The sequence below is a fragment of the Drosophila navojoa genome, chromosome 3 (assembly GCF_054131105.1).
Source record: "Drosophila navojoa isolate 15081-1374.11 chromosome 3, UAZ_NAV_1.0, whole genome shotgun sequence".
Classification (NCBI taxonomy): domain Eukaryota; kingdom Metazoa; phylum Arthropoda; class Insecta; order Diptera; family Drosophilidae; genus Drosophila; species Drosophila navojoa.
The window spans coordinates 16265147-16286960 of NC_142891.1; the positions used below are offsets into that span (position 1 = coordinate 16265147).

Consider the following 21814-nt stretch of genomic DNA (forward strand, 5'->3'; position numbering starts at 1 on the left):
AAATGATACGATTGTCATTATAATAACATGTTTTTGCAAACATTTTAAAAACATAAAAAGAAATATTCGTAAATTTATATGTCTCTAGACCAGGTTTTCTATTGATTTTTGGATCGCAAGATAAGTATATTTAATATAGCTATGCTGATGACGAGCAATAAAGAGGTACATATACATATTTTATAAAAATAAATTCTTTATATATAAATGATAGAGATAATTTTTTTTTTGGCTTTTTTTCAAGGTGCTAATATAGGTATTTATATATTTAATATTTTTCTCACACAAAAACTTTATATATGTACTTTTTGTTTTTCATGCGCCCGTATGGGTTACACACAGATATCACGCACCCATCAAAAGTTGTCAAAAAGTATAATAAATGACATTTATAACCAAGTTTTTTACATATCTCTAAAGATCATAACAAACGCCATTAATGATCGATGGCTTTCCACAAAACCCAGCAATTAATCTAAGATGATTTTAACACGTCTAAAACCTCCTTCATCCACACACAGTTTCATTAACATCTGCCCTAGAGTTACTGAGTTCACATAGACAGCTAAATTATGCTCGAATCTCTATAAATAATGTTTGCTTATTAAGCTGCAAATTGCTTGCTAAAATCCAAATACCCATTGGATGTCAGTTAACAAAGGAGAGCAAACACATATTCGAACATGTCTCAAATATTGAATTTGGCTTTGGCCCCTTGGGGAGAAGTAAAATAAAAGAAAATAAAATAATATAAATAATATATGAGCATTCCAGAGATTGTTCTTTACTTTTTTCTTTGTCCCCTTTTCAGCTACACAAAAATTGAATTAGAAATAGGAAAAAAGGCAAAAGTGAAGCCGACGTTTAAAGGTGTCGATAAGCTGCCTGCACATTACAGCGAGAGCGAAAAAGACAGAGCGAGAGACAAACTGCAATCGTATTGTTAATTGGAGCGTGCGATCTGTTATGCGGCAGGGCCTTTAAGTGCTTTGTGCCCATTTTTGGGCAATCATAATTCTACACAGAAAACAACAGCAACTAAAATATCAACAAATCTTGCTCAGAGCAGGCGAAAGTCGCGAGTCGCGAGTCGAACATTGAGGAAGTTGCGAGTGGGCTGCAACGAGGCAATTGACGGGGCATAGTAAAAGTGCGTAGGTAAAAGCAGCGCGACAAGAATCGCATAATTTGCCCATTTCATCTCTGTCTCTCCACACTCTGCACACACGTATGTATAATGATGATGAATGTGTAATCTTCATAATGATGATAGACGAACTGGCAGACAGAGAGTTTGCTTTCTCGCTGCTGCGATTGGCAGCACTTAAATGGGAACTGTTGTGGTATCTATCGATGTTGTGGATGCTGTTTGCAGTGATTTATATGCGATTTGTGTCAATGTGTGTGTGTATTTCCAATACCGACTGGAAATTCTTTCAATTCGAAAGGTCAAAGAAAGAGCGTGTCGTAGGTAGAAGGAGTGAAGCTTTATCTGTCTCGCTCACACAGCCTAGCGTTAAATTACAAATACTTTAGCGTTATCAGCAGCATTGGAAATAGCTGTAGTTTGTTGTTGGTGCTGCTGTCGATTTGTATTTAAATGAAGCAACTTAACATCGACTCATACTCACACATACTCGCATTTTTATGTAAATTACATTGAAAGTGGGTATTAAAAGAATTTAAGTCGGGTGACGCGCGCGCGCGCGTTCATTGATAAGGCGCATAAAGCCGCACATAAGCCGAAATGTGACCACAAAAATTGACAAAAGGCCACAACAGTTTGATGGCCATTAACAATTAATCGAATGTGTGCTTAAAGCGGCAGTGCTTCTTCAACTGCATAGCGATGGAAATGCAATGGAAGCGAAATGATTGCTTAACTGTTGCTGTACTGCATAATGATGTAGAGATGGGAAGTGCAATGCATGTTAAGCGGCAAAATGATGTAGAAAAGCAAAGTGAAGTGGCTGCTAAACTTTAGGATGTGAACTGAAGTGCCCAATAAACTGTAACAGTCAATTAACAGCTGTGCAGTTACAAGCACTCAGATCAGTGATTCTTAACAGACAAAGCTATTTATTGTGCTGCTCAAACTGTGTATCGAACTTTAACAGTTTACAGCAATTTGCATAAATGTTAAACTGCTTGAGTGGCTGCCAAACTATTAAACTTAGTCTAATATTGAGTGTTTAAGCTATTGTTACTCTAAAACTGTCAGTTTAGCATTCAAATGTTAATTAATTAACATATTTATTGCGCCTCTCATAATTGTCTATATCCAAACACTGATCTCAAACTGTAGCTTGTTCTCTTGTTTTGGACACACAACGCCCACGCAGTCGCTCTGCAACTGTTTAACACGTTGCTGACTAAGCGTTGCCGTATGACAACAACGGCAACAACATCACCGAAACATTGCCAATTACAACGCCCAAATTGCATTTAATTAATGAAAATGTATCGCAAAATAAAAGGAACAACCCACACGCACACATACACTGCTATACATGTATAAGTTTATATATTGTATGTCGTCTATCGCATATCCACACTTTACTATAACACCTTCGTCAGACTTACCTCTCGATTGTTGTTGTTGTTAATGTTGTTGTTGTTGTTGTGATGATATTGCTGCTGACTGTTGTTAGCTGTGTTGTTGTTGTTGCTGTTGTGTGTTGCTGCTGCTGTTGTATGATTGCCCGACGACATTCGCGATCCGGGCAGATCGCGCCACCTGAGCACCCCCATCACTGCCTGCCGCACCCAACGCCGTTCAGCGCCTTCGCTGTAAAATGCCACCTTAACTGTGTTTGCCTTGTTGTTGCTGTTGCTGCAACTGTTGTTGTTGCCGCTGCTGCTGCTGCTGCTGCTACAGTCGTTGTTGTTGTAGCTTAGGCTTCAATTGCAACTGTTACACTTGCTGTTGGCATTGATTGTTGCTGTTGCTGTGACTGAGCAATTGCTGTGGGTGTGCATTTACCAGCAACTGTTGTTGCTCTAGTTGCTGCTGTAGCTTTAATTTCCACTACAATTCTTGTTGCTGCATGAATTCTTTGCGACTGTTTTGTGGGTGTTGTTGGTGTCTCATCTCCTTTGCATTAGCTGCAACTGTTGCTGTTGATGTGCTGGCTGCAATTGCTGATTATGCTGATGTTGCTGATGTTTCAAGTATTGTTGCTGCTGCTCTTTATGCGACTGTTGCTGCTATTGACATTGATGTTGCTGTTGCAATTGCTACTACTGTTTCTGCTGCTGCTTTTATACCTTACAAATCCGCTTATTTGACTCTATAAGCTCTTCTAGCAACAATTGTTGTTGGTGCTGACTTTATTCTAATTGCTGTTTCTGCAATTGCTACAATTATTGCTGCTGCATAGATGCTAAACTGTGGGCGTTTGCTGTTGTTGTTGTAGGTGTCTGTTCCTTGTTTGACAGCAACTGTTGCTGCTGTTATAATTAATATTGTTGCTGCATTGATTGCTGCTTGTGGGTGTCTAAGCCTTTTCTAGCAGCAATTGTTGCTGTTGTTGCTGCTGTTGGTAATTGTTATAATTTTCAGCAAATGCTCTTTTGCTGTCGCTGCTGTCGCTTGCAACTGACGCAAATGATTATGAATGTTGTTGGTGCTGTGCAGCAGTAACTGCTGCTGTTGTTGTTGTTGTTATTTTGTGCCTTCTTTATTATTTTTTTTGCGACTGCTTCGCACACACGTAGTTCGACTCGTTTGACCAGTTTTTTTTTTTTTTTTGGTTATTTTTGTTTTTGGTCAGTGACTGTCAATGCTTGACGACTTTCCAAGCCCGCAGTTTGGCAAGCACTGCAGCTGCTATGCAAATAATTTCACTTAATTCAAACACTTCCAAATCTATTCAAAATTTTGAGTTTGCTTTTATTTCTTTTGCGGCGAAATGCACTCTGCTCGAAAGAGATAGAAATACGCGGAGCGAGAAAGAGAGAGACAGAAGTGCAGGAGGCACATAAAATTTATTTTTATATTATTTGAAATTTCTTTTGCTTTTTGATTCTCTTGTTGTTTTGGAGAAGTGAGCAACAGTTGAGGCGTTGCTGCAACTGCATTTGTTGTTTTAAAAATAACTCGCGTTTCTGTTTTTACTTGCCACTTCCCACTGTGTGTTTTGTTTTGTTTTCGAATTTGTAACGAACACAAAAACGAACAACGCGACGGGCAACATGCGCGTTGCTACTTTTTTTATACTTTTGCTTATGTTTCGCTTGCGACTGGCGACGACAACCGACCGAAGACGTCTGCTAACAGCGACTCGCTTACAATTACAGAGTTCTGCTATAGCCGGCTAACAGCATGTTAAGCGGCGTTTTAGTGGCGCCTTAACAGACCAGCTGACAGCTCATTTGAGCATAACAGAGAGTTACAACTCGAAGTGTATGTTAACTTAACAGAACGACAGCATTTAGCCGCTGCGGCGTGCGTTAAAGCGAGACAAACGGTTTGTTGTGCGTTCGCGTTGCCGCAGGCGCCAAAATTTGAATTGAAAGTTTTTATAGATTTTTATAAGAACTTCAAGTGAGCGGAATACGTTTGTATTTATATTTACATTTTTTGCTACGCACTTTATGTTTTTAATTATAAATATAGTATGATAAGGATTTCAATGATTTTTAATGTTTTTTTTTTACGCATAAGACATTTGTGCGAAGCAAATGTTTCAAGTTCACATGTTTGTAAGAGCTAAACCATTGTGATAAGACATTCGTATTTTCGGGAGCAAATCGAACAGCTGCCTGAGCCAAAAATACATATGTTTGGATGTGGACATGTGTACGAGAGAAAATATAGTCGTACGCACTATAAAATAAACAGAATTTATGCACTAGACCCACGTGACCTTGGCATTCAAGCCATAAAGCTGACAGAAGCAGCGAGTCAACGAATCTTCAATAAATAATCAAGAAGAAGAGCATGAAACAAAATATAACAATATAAAATACAAAAGACGAAAGAAACACGTTTCTATATACATAGCTGCAGCGGGTGGTTAATATAATTGCTATTAGTTTTTTATTATTATTTGTTTATCAAAGAAGGGGGCGTGACCGCTTAAGTATTTGTGTAAACTGCGAAGTTGAGGTCTGTCTTAAGACGAAGGCCCCCGGAGGCCTCAGAGGTTAGCCTAAAAAACCAGAACAAGCTGCTGCTGATGATTATGATTATGATAACGATAATGTTCATGTTAATGATAATGATAATGATAATCAGCAGAGATTTTTCTCAGGCTAACAAATGAAATGAATATGAAATATGCATTCATGACCCGCATTAGAAGTCAACATTGAAATTCAGCTGGAATTTTTTAGCTGCAATGGATGAGTAACGGTTTCAATGTGAAGTGCAGAGAGCTCTTCTTGTTGCTGTCGTAAATACCCTGTAATGGTAGACCAGCTCATGTGTAGCATAACCAAAGGTGGTTTGCACAAAGAGAATTTAAAGAGAAACTCTAGCTAGGTATATGAAGTTGTTGCCAAACCCTGTAAATATCAAGGAGTTACCATAAACCATTGTGATGGATTTTGCTAGCTTATGAAAATTTTGGGGTATCTATGAATAGAGTTGATTACTAAAGCTGAATTTATAGAAGGCACAGAGCTACAGGGTATCTCTTGCTTAAGTCAAATTCAATATCTACATCTAATATGCAGGTAGAAGGCAAAGAAGAAGAGTTCTATTGAGCTTTCTTTTATCAGTGAGCATATTATTATTATCAAAGCATTCACATTTTAAATCTTCTTGCAGACTTTTTGTCTTTACAGGGTACCTTTAAATTAAGCAATGCCTAATATAGTCCGGTCTGCATTTGTTGTTGTTGTTGTTGCTGCTTTTTATGTCTCCGGCAGACAGGCGGCAATCAACAACGAAACCAGCGAAGCAGCAACATGGTAAACAACAGAGGAAAACCCCAAAATGAGCAAAAGGGAAGCAGAAATGTGGGTGAGACAAGGGCAGGGGACGGGACTGTGGCAGGGTGCAGAGGCGTTTTGCTGTTGGCCCTGAAGGGGAAGACAACATCAACGTCAAAGCCACGAAAATAAAAAATAAAGACTTGCAGTTGTTAGACACAAGAAGAGGAAGACAAAGAAGCCAAAAGAGAAGAAAAATAGTTTTAAAGTTGCATTGTTTTATACAGGTGCAAAAAAGGTGTGGGGGAGGATGGAAGGAAAAGGGAGAGAGAGAGAGAGGAAGGAGTGGGGGCAAAAGGGAGTCAAATTAAAAAGTCACAAATGAACGAAGTTCCGAACGCTGGCCAGAAGAAGCTAGAGAGCGGAAGTGGGAGAGAGAGGGGTAGAGAGAGAGAGAGGTGCATGTAGCCAGACATGCAACAAGCGGAAAATAATTATAAATTAGAAAACTGAAGTGAGGAAGAGGGTGAGAGACGGAAGAAAAGAATAGTTGACAGCTAAGTCAAGATTATGTGCGAGAGAGAGAGAGAGAGAGAGAGCAGGAAAGAAAGCAAGAGAGAGAGAGAGAGAGAGTGTAAGATAGCAACAAGCTTAGATCATATGCAGAAGGTTTTCATATCATTCCGCTGGCATCTGCACAGAGGGGGGAGAAACGTGTGTGGGTTGCACTCGAGATAAACATCGCACATTTTGTGGCTTAGAAGCAAGAGCGAACATGTGCGAGTGTATGCTCGTTTGTGTGTGTGTGTGTGTGTGTGTGTGTGTGTGTGTGTGTGTATGCACTGTGGGAGTACGCTGACAGAGAGACTGATAGAGAGACAGACAGAACCAGCTACAACTGCGAAGAGGACGACGCGTCGTTGCGGCTGACGACCAAGGCAATTAACAACTTCAACGTTCGTTGCAATTGTGCCTGGGAGTTGAAAACCAAAGCCCCCTAGTCCCCCACCTAGGCCCCCTCTACTGCACCTCCACAAATAAACACTGCAGCCATGTGCATAATAGCAAAAGTTGTGTGGGGCTGCTGCTGTTGGCAGACAAATAGCAAACGGCTCATTGAAACAGCTAGAGAAAAGGTGTAGGCTCACAGGTAGGCCAAGGGGGGAGGCTGAGGCAAAGGGGACAGCTTCTTCTAATGGCAACGGCAGCGTGAAAAATATGCAAGAAAAAAGCAAGCCGCAAAAACCAAAATAAAATGTTTAAAGATACATTTCTCTCTTAATAAGCAGGAAGGAAGAAGGAGAGGGAGGAAGAGAGAGGAAGAGAGAGGAAGTGGGAGAGACTAGGGGGGCAGTGAGCGTAGGCAGGCAGAATAACAAACAGTGGCATAAATTTTCGCGGCTTTGCGGACAAACGCAAGCCCAAAGACAATGGCTAACGGCTGCAAGCGCAAAAACAAAGATACAAAGATACAAATGTATCTCGGCGCTACGTATGCACATATAAAGTAGAGATACTTTTGTTTTTTTGGGCAAAGCGCTAGCTGGCTGTAGCCCTAATTAGGCAGCAGGCCAAAGTAAATGGTAATGAAATGCAGAGCAAAGTGGGCGTGACGGGTGGGAGGCTGCACGTGGGAGTGAGAGAGCTAGTGAGTGCGAGGAAGAAAGGAAGGCGCAGCAAACAATGCGGCAAATGCTATAGTGAAAGGCAAAAAGGACAAAGAGCGAGAGAGATAGAGAGCAATGGAGAGAGTGAGAGGTGACACACACAGTTTGAGCAGCGCTGGTCACTTGTCAATTGCTTTGCAACTGCAGCCTAAATTCAATTTGGCGTCTTGAGCAAACAGTTTGGCAAAGTGAGCAACAAAAGGTATGGGGGAAGGGCCGTTGGCTTAGGGGTTGCTGCTGCAAGGACCTACTTCAGAATTCAACCTAGTTCTGGCTTAGCTTAGCTTCCAGACGGCGTGCACGTCGACCCGCATAAAGTTTTTGAAAAGGCAAAGTCTTCGGGAAGAGCCTGGCCTGAGCACTAAGGTGGCGGCAATTGTGTGGCAGACACGAGTGCAAACACATGAAAGGCACGAACAGGGGGCGGCAAGGGGCAGCATGCGGCTGCTGCAGCCGTTGAGCATCTTTTGATGGAAAACTTTGCAACAACATTTCTTACGAAACTAAATTAAAATGTGAAAAGATGCGAAAGCAACTAAAGGAAGGGCGAGATGAAGCGGAATGCTAAAAAGCGGTAGGGTTTGGGTTGAGCAAGGGGTTCGCTGATGGTAAGTGTTCGTTGTGCTGTGTTGAGCAGTGTAAACAGCGGTTTAATTATTTAGTGCATTTTGCTAAATTAGTGGGCAAATGAGTTGGCAAACGCCAACAAAAGCAGTTGACAAGGGACAATGTTGGGCAGAATGGAAAGTGAATACAAATTGAGTAAATAAACACTTTAATGTTATTCTCTTAAATAAAAAACTTTATTAAAGCCCAATAAAGTCTATGTCTTATAGAAAGAAAGAAGTGCAAGCTAACTTTATAAAATCTCTTCTTTATTAAGAAGTTTAAAAAACCTATTTATTTAAAATTAATTGGTTATTTTATTTATTTTAAGTTTAAGCTCATTTAATTTAATTTTTACTTTTTCTTATACTTAGTTTTTGAAGTATTCGTTATTCACTAATATTTATTTGAAGTTTAAATTTGAATCTGGCGCCGTTTGGGCACCAACGCGACATCTTGCGTTAAAATAAAGCGCTACTGAGCATGCGATTATTTTCCACATTCAACGTCAGGTGGCGCTACTGCAGGGCGCACTCTAGCGGCAACGCTGCGTACTAAACTGTACCCTGGGAACAGTTAAATTTACATTTACGCTAGCTGGCGCTTCTGTGCAGCGACATCTAGCGGCAGCATACAGCATACCTCTAGCGGCCGCTGTGTGTAACTATTCCGAAACGGCAGCCAATCAAATGCGCCTTCGCCTTCGCCTTTGACTCCGAATGTCAAATTTTAAGAGGCGCAACGAATTTTGAATTTTTGCTGAATTAAAAGAAAAAAAACATATAGAGAGACCAGAGACCACACCTAGCAGCTGCTGCTGTCAGCTGAAAGTGTGTAATAAATAAAGTAAAAAGTGATTGAAAGAATTGGCCAAAAAACGAAAACGTGGAGCGTAATCCCTAGCATGCCGTATAGCTGCTTGGATGGATGGCCAATAAAACTTCAGTCAACAACACAGACGCGCAGATTATGTCAAATTATACAGGGAACAAAAACAGTGAACAAGGTGCGGTTCAGCGCAGCTGAAGTAGTTGGGCCCACTTTGTTGGCTGTTTGGCAATTATTGTTGTTGTTGTTGTTGTGCCATTTGCCAGTTTTATGACACACGCACACACACACACATGTAGCAATAAAAATGTTAAATGCAACTGGGATTTTTATGGGTCAAATGGGGCCGGGTTCTTAGTTAGATTAGTGGAGCAGCCGTGCCATATGGCCAGGCGCAAGGCACAGCCACTTGTGAGAGGTCAGTAAACCAAAAGGCAGACAGCGAGAGAGAGAGAGAGAGAAAGAGAGGGAGGGAGAGCTAATGCTCTGTCGCCTTCACACTCACCTGTGAGAAGTACGCTGGTAAGACGCAACGCTGGTCGTCCAGACGGGAGCACTGCACCCGCTCCAACAGCTCAAAGAGATCCTGTGTGGCGCCGCGCAAGCGTTCCGGACTGTGAGTAACGCTGCCGCCGCCGGTGCCGGCCGAGCCGGACGGTTGCTTCTGTGTGCCCGCCATAAAGGCATGCTGGCGTCTGCAAAGAGAGAGACAGAGACAGAGAGAGATGAGTAAGAGACAAAACGCAAACAGGAAACTGTTTAATAATAGTGCACGCAATAAGCTAATCACAATCTTGGCTAGCGTGTGCCCAGCCAAGCCAAGCACTTGGCTTTGCCAATGTCACAGCTGAGCTTGAGGTAGACCAGCGGAGTACGACCTGGCCAAAGCGAGGCCCAGCCGCAACATGCAATCTGTTCATGCTTCAGCGCCAAGTACAAGTCCAACAATCTTCAATTGACTGCGCAAACTCAAGTGGAGGGCAAAGCCGCTCGCCTCCCCTCCCGCTGCCTTCCCCCTCGGCTCGATTGGCATTTTCAGGGGTTTCGCTAGTGGTAAGTGGGCTCTAGAGCAGCCGCTGGCAAGAGGAGTAGAACCCAGTGATCACCGTCGAAGAGGCAAAAGGGTTCAACTGCAACGCGAACTCGAGTGGGCAGCGAAGAAAGATTCAATAGAGAGAAAATAAAAGAACGCCAGATTGACAGCCATAGAAAGTCAAGCGGAACGTTTAAGAAACGCATAGAAAAAGAGAATAAAGGAAGAGAATAAAGCAGTCCAAGAGAGGGAAGAGAAGAGGAAAGCGAGGTTGAAAAGCAGTAAAATCAAAGATTGCAGAAGGTTTGTCAAACCAAAAGGAAAATATCATGTAATAAAGGAAAAAGCTATTAAAAAGTGGAAAAGGCATAAAAATAGCCCTTAGGGTATGAACGCATACGGAATATAACTACTACATATATAAGGGAATAGCTAAAAAGGCATACATATATGCATTATTTTTATTACTTTGAAAATTGTCAAAAATATTTCAAGAAAATGGAAGCACATGATAAGGAAAAATATCAAGTCCAGGAGAGAAAACTGAAATTTTAAGAGTATATTCAAAAAATGCAAATGTATATGAGCAGAAAAAATTTTAATATACATATATTTAATTTTCTTTACTTAAATAAAAATTAACAAAGGATAATGAAAATAATATTTACAAATTTACTTATATTTTATAAAATTAAAATGAAATATTTTAATTAGACATATTAATTACAAGATGGTAAATTAAATTCTTTAAATTTTAATTTTAATTATCATCTTTTTTTATAGTAAATTATAACTTAAGATAGATGAAACAAAACTATTGTAAAAATAAAAAAATTAATTGTTGAATAAATCAATTTTTTTTATAAAATAAATAAAACATAAAATATAATACAAATAAAAAAAATTAATACATAATATTATCTTCTTAGTTAAAAAATTGTATTTTATATAAATTTGGGAAATATAATATACGCAAACCACAAACAAAGCTATTAAGGAATAAGAATTCTTTTAGACAATAATTCTATATATGTATGTAAATATATCTATACACACATATACATATACACCATATAATAGAATAGTAAATATTATGCAACGCTAATTCTTGGCCCAACACTCTCGATCATGTGAGAAACCTCAGATGAAAAGCCTCATTTACAATTGCAATCAAAGCTCGAGGATTCTTAATCTAGCTGCTTCAGCTGTGATTCTCCGACAGTCGAGAGCTGTTCAAGGATAAATTTGGGTTGTTTTTTTGTGGAGTTAAGTGGCACATTTCTCGGGTACTTAAGAGTTGCGCTCACGCATCAGAGAATACGAAAAAAAAAAAAAAAACGGAAAGAACAAAAAAATTATGAGTGGCACTTGAATATTTCATAATTCATATTTCTTATTTCATTTTCGTATTTCACATTATGTATTTTCAGTATTTCTTTATTTTTGCTGTTTTCTTTCTTTTGTTTCTTTCTTTTTTGTCACTTGTTTGTGTGTGGAGAGTTCATATTTTCGTTTTATTTTTCATTTATTTTTTTTGGTTTTGCCCAAAGTTTCGTCGCAGCAGCCGCGACTTTGTTGACACAGAAACAACAAACGCCTCGCTCTGGCCGTACACAGGAGACATGCAGGAGATACACTGAGAGAGTGGGAGAGTGGAAGAGATACAGTGAGTGAGAGAGATGGGTAGGTTAGGTACTCTGTGGGGGCCTCAGCTGGCCAAAGGAGCCAACCATGTCGAGGATGTTGTTGGCTCTTCTGTTCCTGTTGTTGTTTACTTTGTTGTTGCTGTTGCTATTGCGTGTGTGCAGCTGCTGTTGCTCCACATTTTCCAAAAGACAATAAAAACAACAAAAATTGCCGTTGTTGTTGTTATTTTTAAACAATTTGTTGCTGCTCTGCGAGTGCTCTAGAGTCCTGGCAAGTTTTGTGACTGCTGCTGCTGCTGCTGTTGCTGCTCCTACTCCTGCTGCTCCTGCTAGCCATAAATTAACACCTACACACAAAGTGGAGCACACATAAAAACGTTGACAGTTATGGGAAAAGGATATTGGAAACAGGACAACAAACGACAGGACTCGCAGCCATATGCATCAAACAGCAACGATCAGCAGCAACAGCAACAACAACAACAACTCACGAGTGTTGATAGTTTTAAAGTAGCATAGCTAACCCATTGGTCTTGGGTAATATGAGCGGAGTCGAACTAGCTATGGGCGTGACAGTACAGCTGTCTGTCTTAGGCAGAGAGAGGGGAAGAGAGAGAGAGAGAGAGAGAGAGACATGGGTGAAGGTAAATAAGCGACTGATATACACAGCTAATAAATATGTTAAGATAAATATATAACTGTCATAATTATTGAGTTTATGGCTGCATTCAAAATGAGCTGTTGATTTAGCTGAATATATTTATAAAATATTTCTAATTCAGGAGTGAGCTAAGATAATAAAGAGTGTAAAGAGTGCTCTGAAAAATATTGTAAAATATAATTATATATAATTTGCTATATAATAAATCGCAATTTATGATTTAACAATTTTATTTCACTCATACTCAGGCTAAGATTTAGTCTCCCAATACTTTCCTCTAGCAATGCCTAACTCCAACTTTTCAGCACCAAGATTACATACAATAACTGCATTTATAACCATTTCAAAGCATCTACATATATATAATATTTATAGATTTTTTTTAAAGTTCAACTCGTTGACATTTTGATAAACTGCAAAACATAAATAAATAAAAACTATGAGAAATGTATTGAACAATTGAAATGCGTTTCACATTTCCCCACTTTGTTAGCACACACACATATATATATATATATATATATATATAACTTACATAAGTATATATATATACTATATATATTTACTCTTGGTATTTTTGGTGCCAACATATTTTCATCAGATCGAATCTGGCAGCGAGCGAGCGAGTTCAAGTAATTTTTATTGCATTTTTATGACAATTTTTCACATGATTTGCTGAAGCGAAATCGCAAAACGAAATTGAAATAAAAACATACATATATATAAATATATGTTATGTATGTATAAATATCGAAAGCAGGACAAACCATAATAAAAATTGTTGCCCTAACAAGCAATAAAAGTCGCAAATTTTGAGCGTCCCAAGGGGAGGCGAAGGGCAGCAGCAACTGTAGCTCGCATTGTGCCCATTGTTGTTGCTCGTTTAGGGTTCAGATGATATCGTTGGGTTTGAATGAAATTCTATATACACACATACATATATATATGTATATATATATATAACAGAATCTGTGCCACCCACAAAAAAGTTGTAGAAGAATCAGAGGTAGAACTTCCTGTTGCGGTTGCGCCTGCGTCTAACTGTTCATCTAGCCATTGTTCGAGGTGTCGCTGCTGCTGCTTCTGCTGCTGCTGCGTGTGAGTGGGCCGCTTGGCACGCCCACTTAATTAAAAGCTATTACTAGCACTAATACTTCCTCCATTTCTTTTTCCACACACCACGGCAAAAGTGTTCATTAAATGCTAATTTATGTCACCCACCCAAGCGAGGCAAACACCGCGCGCTCCTCCTCCTCCTCCTTCTCCGCCCTCACGAACCTTCCCCACCCCCTCCACCCGTCCGCTGCCAGCTCTAAACTTGCCTCATTTGGCATGCGCGGCGTGCGTTCTAAAAGTTTAGCCGCTGAGCGGAAAATGCAAAAGAAAAACAATTACAACAAAACAAAAAAAAAAAAAACAAAAGGGAGGCGCTGCTGAGAGGTGAATCAGGTAGTTGGGGCCACTGGGGCCGTGGGGCGTTGACAGTTGTTGCAAAGCGTAAGATATATGAGCTGCCTTGCCGCACTTAATCACAGGCGTCTGTTTGGCTTCGAGTTTGGGTTTGGGTTTGTTCTTTTTCGGGTTTCGGGTTTTCAGATTCGACTTTGCGTGGGAAACAGGAAGAAAAACAACAAAAAACCAGAAAACACTAGGGCAACAGCAGTCCGAGGCGGGTGTTCTGGCTTTTGATAGGCCTGTCCCCAGGCGCTAATTAGTGAGCAGCAAGTGAGGCAGGCTCTCAACTGTCTAGTTGCTGGCAATTGCCGGTGAGAAATTACAGGAAACGTTCAACAGCAACAACAACAACAACAAAACTAAGCAAGAAATCAAGTCCCAAAGGACAAAGGACACACACATGCAGAGCTAGAGCTAATGGGTCAAGCGACAATTTTTCAGTTGCTCTTTGGAAACTGGAGCACAAAACTGATAATATCTCACACTCTCGCTCAGCCAGGACATGAAAAGGACTGCAGTGCGATGCACTGCGCAGATAACAGAGACAGAGAGAGAGACAGAGAGAGGGGGAAAACCCGTAACTGGACAGCCGCTGGCTGGCTCTGCCCGACTCATGTAAAGGGATATCCCGAGCGAGCAAAAAGTCAAAACCTCAACAGCGAGCGACAGTTTGAGGTCGTCCAGTCGACCCGACCCCAGGGCCATAATTAATAGCATAATTGTAGCAGCGTGTAAAGTCAGCCAGTGGCCGGGCCAGCCCATATATGCTCACGGAGAAATTATTTATAGGAAAACTACGTGAAAATTACAACAGTTAACCAGCTATATGCACTTCCGCACAGATGAGGCTGAAGAAAAAGCGCCGGAGAAAGTTGAACGGAAATGCTGAAAAACTGGAGAACAAAAAAAAAAAAAAAGGATAAGAGCGTAAACAATGCAGCACAGAGGGTGGGTAAGAAAGCATACTACCCGTTAGGGTGGACCCGAACAGTGCAAGCTGTAGCCTGGCAGTAGCTGCAAGGACCAGCTCATTTTCATATAATGCGCGCTGAGAAGTCGCGACTGCTGTCGCGCCGCATGAATTGTCATTAAAATTAGTTCCAGGCAATCGTCAGGACGCGGCGATTTTCAATTTGAATTCAGCTAGAGATGCGGCTGCAGCCAAAGATTCGCGCAAGTTTTTCTCATTTCCGTACGCTAGCTCACTCTCTCTCCCTCTCGTTCTCACTCTTTCCTTTGATTCTATTTGGAAAAACTTGTCTCTGCCCAGTTTTCCTATTGTGTGCCGGGCGAGGACATCCTTCAGGGGTTGCGTCCGTCAGAAACTAGTTTTTCCATTCTTCCTTGAGCAAACGCAACACGTTCCAAAAATGAAAAGACAAGAAACGAAAAGGAAAGGAAAGGAACGACCAGGCAAAAGGAAATGCGCGACACTCGAAGCGAACGGCGAGCCGCGCTGATCTGAGCTCAGGTACAGGCAACACCGACTCGCCTCGGTCGTAAATTAGCCACAAATTTGCCGAAAAAGTTGGTCATTTGCATAATTTGAATGGTTTCTTTTTTTTGGGCTAAAAATTACACCATTTTCATAGGCATTTTCACAGACATATTTTATTGATAAGGCGCTGCCGCTGGAACTTGTTCTCATTCACGCCAAGTCCTGGCAAAGATTTTAGTCGTTTTCTTCCCCAGTTGCTGACAAGCTGTAAATTTATGGCCTTTTAGTTGATCGATCGAGGAAAGTCGACGCAGCTAAAGTGAAAGTTCCAGTGGAAGGGGAGGAGGGGCCGAGGGGCTAGAGCTATGCTAACACAGCATCAGAGCCAGAGGCCAAGCAGCTGGACTGCGGTCAGTGAAAACATGGGAAAAAAACAATCAGAGATGCTGCTGAGTTGATGCTCCAGGCAGATTAGCTTAATTTGGATTTGAGCTGAACTCCGACAGAGATGCGCCAGTTCTAACAGCAGCTGCCAGAAGCTGCAACCCGATACCTTGGGTGAGAGGTGAAAGTGTTAGATGTAGATCAGGTTAGTTAAACAACAATGAAAGAGAAGAAGAACTTGTTCCAAGTGATTAGATAGAGTGGAAGATGATTAGTAAGGTGGAGGGAGAGGAGGGAGCAGAGCGGAGATAGATCAGACTAGTTTAACTATTGGACAAGTTTGTTAGGTAAGTCGCTTAATGATATGATGTGAGGCGCTGCTCAGAAATAGAGCTAGAATGTTGACCAGAAGATAGAGTTGACTTGAAGTTCTTAAGAGACAATAAAAGGAAATAGTCAAAGTGAGAAATTCTGTTTAGCATAATTTAAGAGAGGATAACTATAATATACTAGTATATACCATATATATAATTAAATAAGCACATAAGAACTGGATTCCAAAAAAACAAAAGCCAAGATAGAGACTTTTAAGACTCTGCAGAAATGAAATTCGAGTAGAGAGAGTATGAAATTATACAGTATCTAAGAATAGAAATCGTTTTGGAAGATGATAAAAATATTTTTTAAATATCGAGATTTTTGATACTGGTAAATAAATCTAGTATCACGTAATAATCAAGATTAAATCTGCAATTTAAATATATTTACTTATTTATGCAAAGGTTTACTTTTGGGTAAAATTTCTTACTCTACAGAGTGTCAATATTATTCCTAAATTAATAAAAATAATCAATTCGAGAAAACATTCTTCAAATATACGATTACATTTATCTAAGATCTATAGGGTGCCACACAAATATCATATGAATTCACTTGGTAACTCTGCAGATAAATGTGGCACATAAATTTCAACCACTTAGCGTGTTCCATTAACCAGCTGCGGTAGAGCTCAAGGCGCTCTCTCGATCATCTTATTGGCCTTTTTGTTATCCCAAACTATTATCCCAAACTATCTTTGGCAAAACTTTAACAAGTCAACAAACCATTTACACACACACACAAAGACAGACACAAGCACAAACACTTCTTATACAAGTGCCAGCAGCGCGTCATCAAGAACTACAAGAAAACGTCGCCTAGGTTCCCCTCTTCAGCCCACGTCTTAAGTGTGCCCCGCAGCTCCAGAGTTGGGAACAAGTTCAATTTGACACGCAATTGAGTCCAAGTCCAACCTGTTGAGTGCCTTCGCCTCGGCACGTCGCGCTTCGACTGGATCTGGGACTCTGGCAAGTGCAGCATGAAAATGCTGGTAATAACCGTTTAAGTGTTGATATTTTCTTACTTATTTCTCCTCTCTTTGCTTTTTTCTTTTTAATTTTAAATAATTTGCCTAAGAGTCGCAGCAGGTGACGCGGGGCAGTGAGGCGTTCATTCGCTTTGCATATTAATGCAACGCAGGACTATTTATAAGGCTTGAATTGATGTGGCAGCGGCACGCGCAGTTACCACGTGCCACAACCTGCTTTGCCACTCCCCCTCCGCCTTTGTTTTGGCGCGCTTTTCTGCTGTTTTCTTATTTTTTTTTTTTTTTTTTGGGAGCAGCCAGGTCAAGGTGTTGCTGATGTAAATTGCAAAGTCTTACAAAAAGTTCTGCGCGCTCATAAGTTGTTGCGCGCGTTTTAAAACGCGTGGGCGTCGCTCTCGTTCGCCGCGTGACAAGGTCAAAACGCAAAGCTAAGAGCTGCAATCGCGCAGTTCAATCGTTGCCCCAAGGCAACAACAACAACGAAACGACAACAATTGCCGCTGCTGCTTAATTTGCAATTATGGCCAACAAGATGTGGGACGCTCTGCGCTGAACGCGACGCGTTGCGGGTTAGCTTTGCCGATTACCAATAGCCAAACGACAAAAGCCTCCGATTAACCAAGACGACAATTCGCAACGCATTCCCCCTCCCCTACTCCCGCTCCCCCTGCGCAGAGCTACAAATTTGACAGCTCGACGTGACGCGTTGAGCGATGAAGCAGCTGAAATCGTTTTCCATTGATCGTTGTGTGTGGCTGCTGGGATGCTGAGATGCTCAGATGTTGGATGTGGTTAAGTGAAGCAAATGACGTCGGGTGTTAGTAGGTTAAATGATCGCCATAAGTATTACAAGCGCGATTATAACACTATTTAGGTGAGCGCACGCGACTTGTGCGCGACTTTAGACGCAATAAATTAAATGACTGCTTACGGCATGTGAGAAGTCGCGCGCGTTTTGTGTGCGTTTTTGATGACAACAGTAATTGCATAGATGATACTCTGCTCCTATATAAATATATGGCTATATTTATACATAAACAAATAAAAACATATTATGTGTACATATATACGTATTTATTGTACGTCTTTTGCCTAATCTACACGCGTTTTTAACAGCGAGTTTTGCGGGTTTTTTGTCGCAAAAACTAAAAATTTCTACTCCTATATCATTTTCTATACCTTAAAAATATTTACTATTTATTTATTTATTTATTTACATGGGACACTTTATTTTTAATCAATTACAGTATACACAAACTAAATAGTCTCCTTTTTGATACTACTTTCAAAATTATTCTATAGTCAATAGCGCCTTGTCAATAGCCGCCTAGCTAGCGTTTAAAATCGCACACAGCAGCAGTGCGCGTTTTTAGTCGCCTCGCTGCACATATTGCAACACATTTAGTTTGATTATCTGCTAATGTAATTTTCTAGCAATTCATCAAGAATTAATTAATTACACGATGCAGCCACTAGTGAGCGCGTTTTACGCGCGACTCTCAAGCGTTTTTCAGACGCAACAAATTATTTTGATTGCTTGACTAATGCAACTTCCTCAACCCAAGCGCGGCCTTCTAATTATGTATGCTGTCGATGCCGCTTGCATGCCTGCTGTCCATTTCACACACTCACACACACACACACACACACTCATACACACCGCATCAGGAGAGCTGCGGGCCAAGAAACAATTGAAACCACGCGAGTTTAACCGCCAGCTGACCCGCCTGTCGATTTTATACGCGTTGGTGTTGCCACAGCAAATTTTTTTTTTATTTTTGTAATTTTTTTTTCGACTAACCGCATTTGAACCCGGGTGAGTTCTTCGACTCGATGAGAAGTTTTTCGGATGCTAGTCAAGTGTGGGCTGTACCAGGTGATTTATTGTGCACAGAGATCGGCGCACAGATATAGTGGACTATGTCTTGAGCTGCTCAGTGGGCTTAACGCCTAACGGTTCTGCACAACCGATCCCCGCAAATTGATAAGCAATGAGAGAATTACTAACAAACTCTTGTTGACTTTGCTGATTTGCAAAAAAAAAAAAAAAAAAAAACTGAAAATCTGCACAGGGGTTACAAGAGCAAGAGCAAAAAAAAGGGTTAGGGAAACTGATTTTCCGTTTTTTGCTGCAGGGTTTAAGGTATCGCCTTACAATTTTTGGCTGTTTGTTATGCATTATAGGAAACAGGGTTTGAGCAAACAGCAACTGCACAAACTATGCAACATCATCAACATCATTATCAACACTATCTTGGGACGCCAATTCATTAATCATAAATTTAATTAACAATCAAGGATTTCTGAAGAAACCCAGATGACAAAAGTTGACAAAGGAATTCGGTATTTTCTTTTTTTTTTTTTCATTTTGCAAGGCGTTGCCTGCGAAAGGGTTGAGAAAATTAGCGGCGAGGATTTCAGTTACGTTTGCAGTTTCTCAGAATATTTGCATCGATGCAAATGTTTTTCCTTCCTTCTCTTTCCATTTTTCATTGTCATTTGCGGTTTGTTTGCCAATAAGGGAAGAAGGCAACAAAAGGCCAAAACACACACACACACACAAACACACAAACAACAGGATGACATTTTACCCGATATATCGAAATAAATGCAAAAATTGAAATTTGCATATTTTATGCGCATTAGTGCAGAAATATTCGCGTTTTTCGAGTGCGCCGCAAATTGAATTGCATTTAATTAATGTGAATTATGCGAATCCCGTTTGGGCTGGGCAAAAATGCAAAACATTTCGTTTTAGGCCAATTTGCATAATTTTCGCATATGTCAAATGGGGGCGACGTGTGCCAATATTTGCACATGATTTCGATTTCAATTGCAATGATATATGATTTATAAGCACAAACAGTTGCTCATATGCATATATAAATATATCAGTATATTGATAGTTATTTTTAATTAGTCAATACATACAGCAGATTCTTCATATAACGTTTGCGGGCAACCAATGTGTAGGATTCCTTATGTGTATGTGTTAGATATTTCATTTTGTTTTGTTTCACACAGGTAGTTGGTTATCTAGGTAGGTCAGTTATTGAATTGAAGAAGAAGTAGATGATGATGATGATAGAGATGGAGATGGAGATGATGAGATGGTAGTCCAGTAGTTCCCAGTTGATCTTCTTCACTCTGCTTGCGTTTCAGCAGGTATTTCACTTTGTCTTTTGTTTGCTTAGGTCAAGAACTCACACACACACACGCATAGACACTCAGAGTGTCTAGGAGATGCCTTGATTTCTGAACAGGTAGTCTATTGTGATTACACTTTTATAAAGCATTTGTATTGCACATGCCAGTTAATTGAATATATACAAATTTTGCTCAAGCATCTCATAGATACTAAAGTTGCTACAGTTTCACAAAATAATGTTCGAGACTTTCGCGTTTCGTTGTCGAATTTCGTATTTCGCACTTTTTTTCTCGTAGTTGTTCGTTAAGCTTAAAAATTACCCAGGTAACCCCGCGTATATACAACCTAACAGCACGACGTATGCGTTCAAACTGAAGTCGGATGCGTTGCGCCGGTAACTCCATATAGGCTCGACAACAATTTCCACCCAACTTCAATGTGCAACCGCGACGCTCGCTTCAACCCCGGAACTGAGCGCCGCTGATCGTGCGACATGCAACATGTTCGATGCGAACAGCGAACACAGAGCGAACGAGCGTAGGCTCTCAACATCGCAGTTGAGTTTATCAAGCCATTATATGGCATTAAAGCGACACCGGCCGGCTACCGGATATGAGCGTGCCGCACAAAAGGCCTGCTCGCTGGCTCGCTGGCTTCGTTCATTCGCTCATTCGATCGGTCGCCTCTTGTTTTTGGGGTGCCCCGAAACAATGAGCCGGCTATATAGAGTGGCTTCGCTTTGAGTAGCGCATACTAATTTCAACCGGACATGCAAAATATTCTAACAATGAACGGGCATTTGTGCGCTGTGCTTGTAAAGGAGTCATTAACACCTGAACTGTCAGGCCACTGAGCCGACAGATCAGATATCAACTGTAGCTATAGACAGAAAGACAGAGAGAGAGAGGGAGCGAGATTCATTGAAAAGTGTGAGAACATATTATTGAAAGAATGTCGATAAAGGGAGATGTAATAAGGAGTGCCTTAGAGGTCTAAAAATGGAGAGTAATAAATGATGAGATTGAAAGTCTAAGGAAAGTCTATTGAAATATATAATAAGCATACCAAAGAGACATATACATGCATATATAAGACATAAGGTACTAGAATACATCACAGGTAATTCAAGTAATCCATAATCGATCATGATCGATTCCTTATTTATTATATCAAAATTGTATCTATATCCCAGGAATATATGTAAATATATACGATATATATTCACATAGAATGTCTATTTGAACTACCAGAACTCAAAGTTCGTGTCTTGCTCAGTACCAATGCATAAGATCTCATATCATAACAGATTTGTTTTGTTTATGACAAAAAAAAAACCCACAAGAGTCGGCAGTGTCTGAAAAAATACCTTACACTTATTTCCAATCATGACTTCCTAAGAAAAAAAAACCACAATACAATGATTTCGCATTTTCAATGGGTTTGGTTTAGTCTATACAAAAATAGCATGTCTATTTAAATACTTCATCTGCATCTTCAACTCTAATGCTCTTTGCGTATCGTAAAAAAATTAATCGTAAAGCAAAATTGAAATATTTTTTATACGCACGCAGAGTTTCTTTTTAAGAGTTTTTTTTTTCTTATTAAAACTAATTAAAATAATTGAGTGAAGAGCGTGCTTAAAAATTTCTCCATAATTCAAACCAAAAAAAAAAAAGGAAAAAAAACTCCAACTGTTGAAAGCGAA

At 40.2% G+C, this 21814-nt stretch overlaps 1 protein-coding gene across 5 annotated transcripts in view; it reads right to left on the reverse strand.

Annotated features, from left to right (window-relative positions):
* Window positions 1-21814, reverse strand: part of RapGAP1 (Rap GTPase activating protein 1) — a 114022-nt gene that overhangs the window by 44955 nt on the left and 47253 nt on the right. For 3 of the 5 annotated variants that reach the window (XM_030385109.2, XM_089258193.1, XM_030385108.2), the window contains one exon: window positions 9484-9673. In XM_030385109.2, the coding sequence (XP_030240969.1) occupies window positions 9484-9673 (190 nt within the window). Of the gene's footprint in view, window positions 1-2583; window positions 3179-9483; window positions 9674-19892; window positions 20056-21814 lie in introns of those variants that run through there. The other 2 variants (XM_030385110.2, XM_030385111.2) reach the window with 2 other exon arrangements.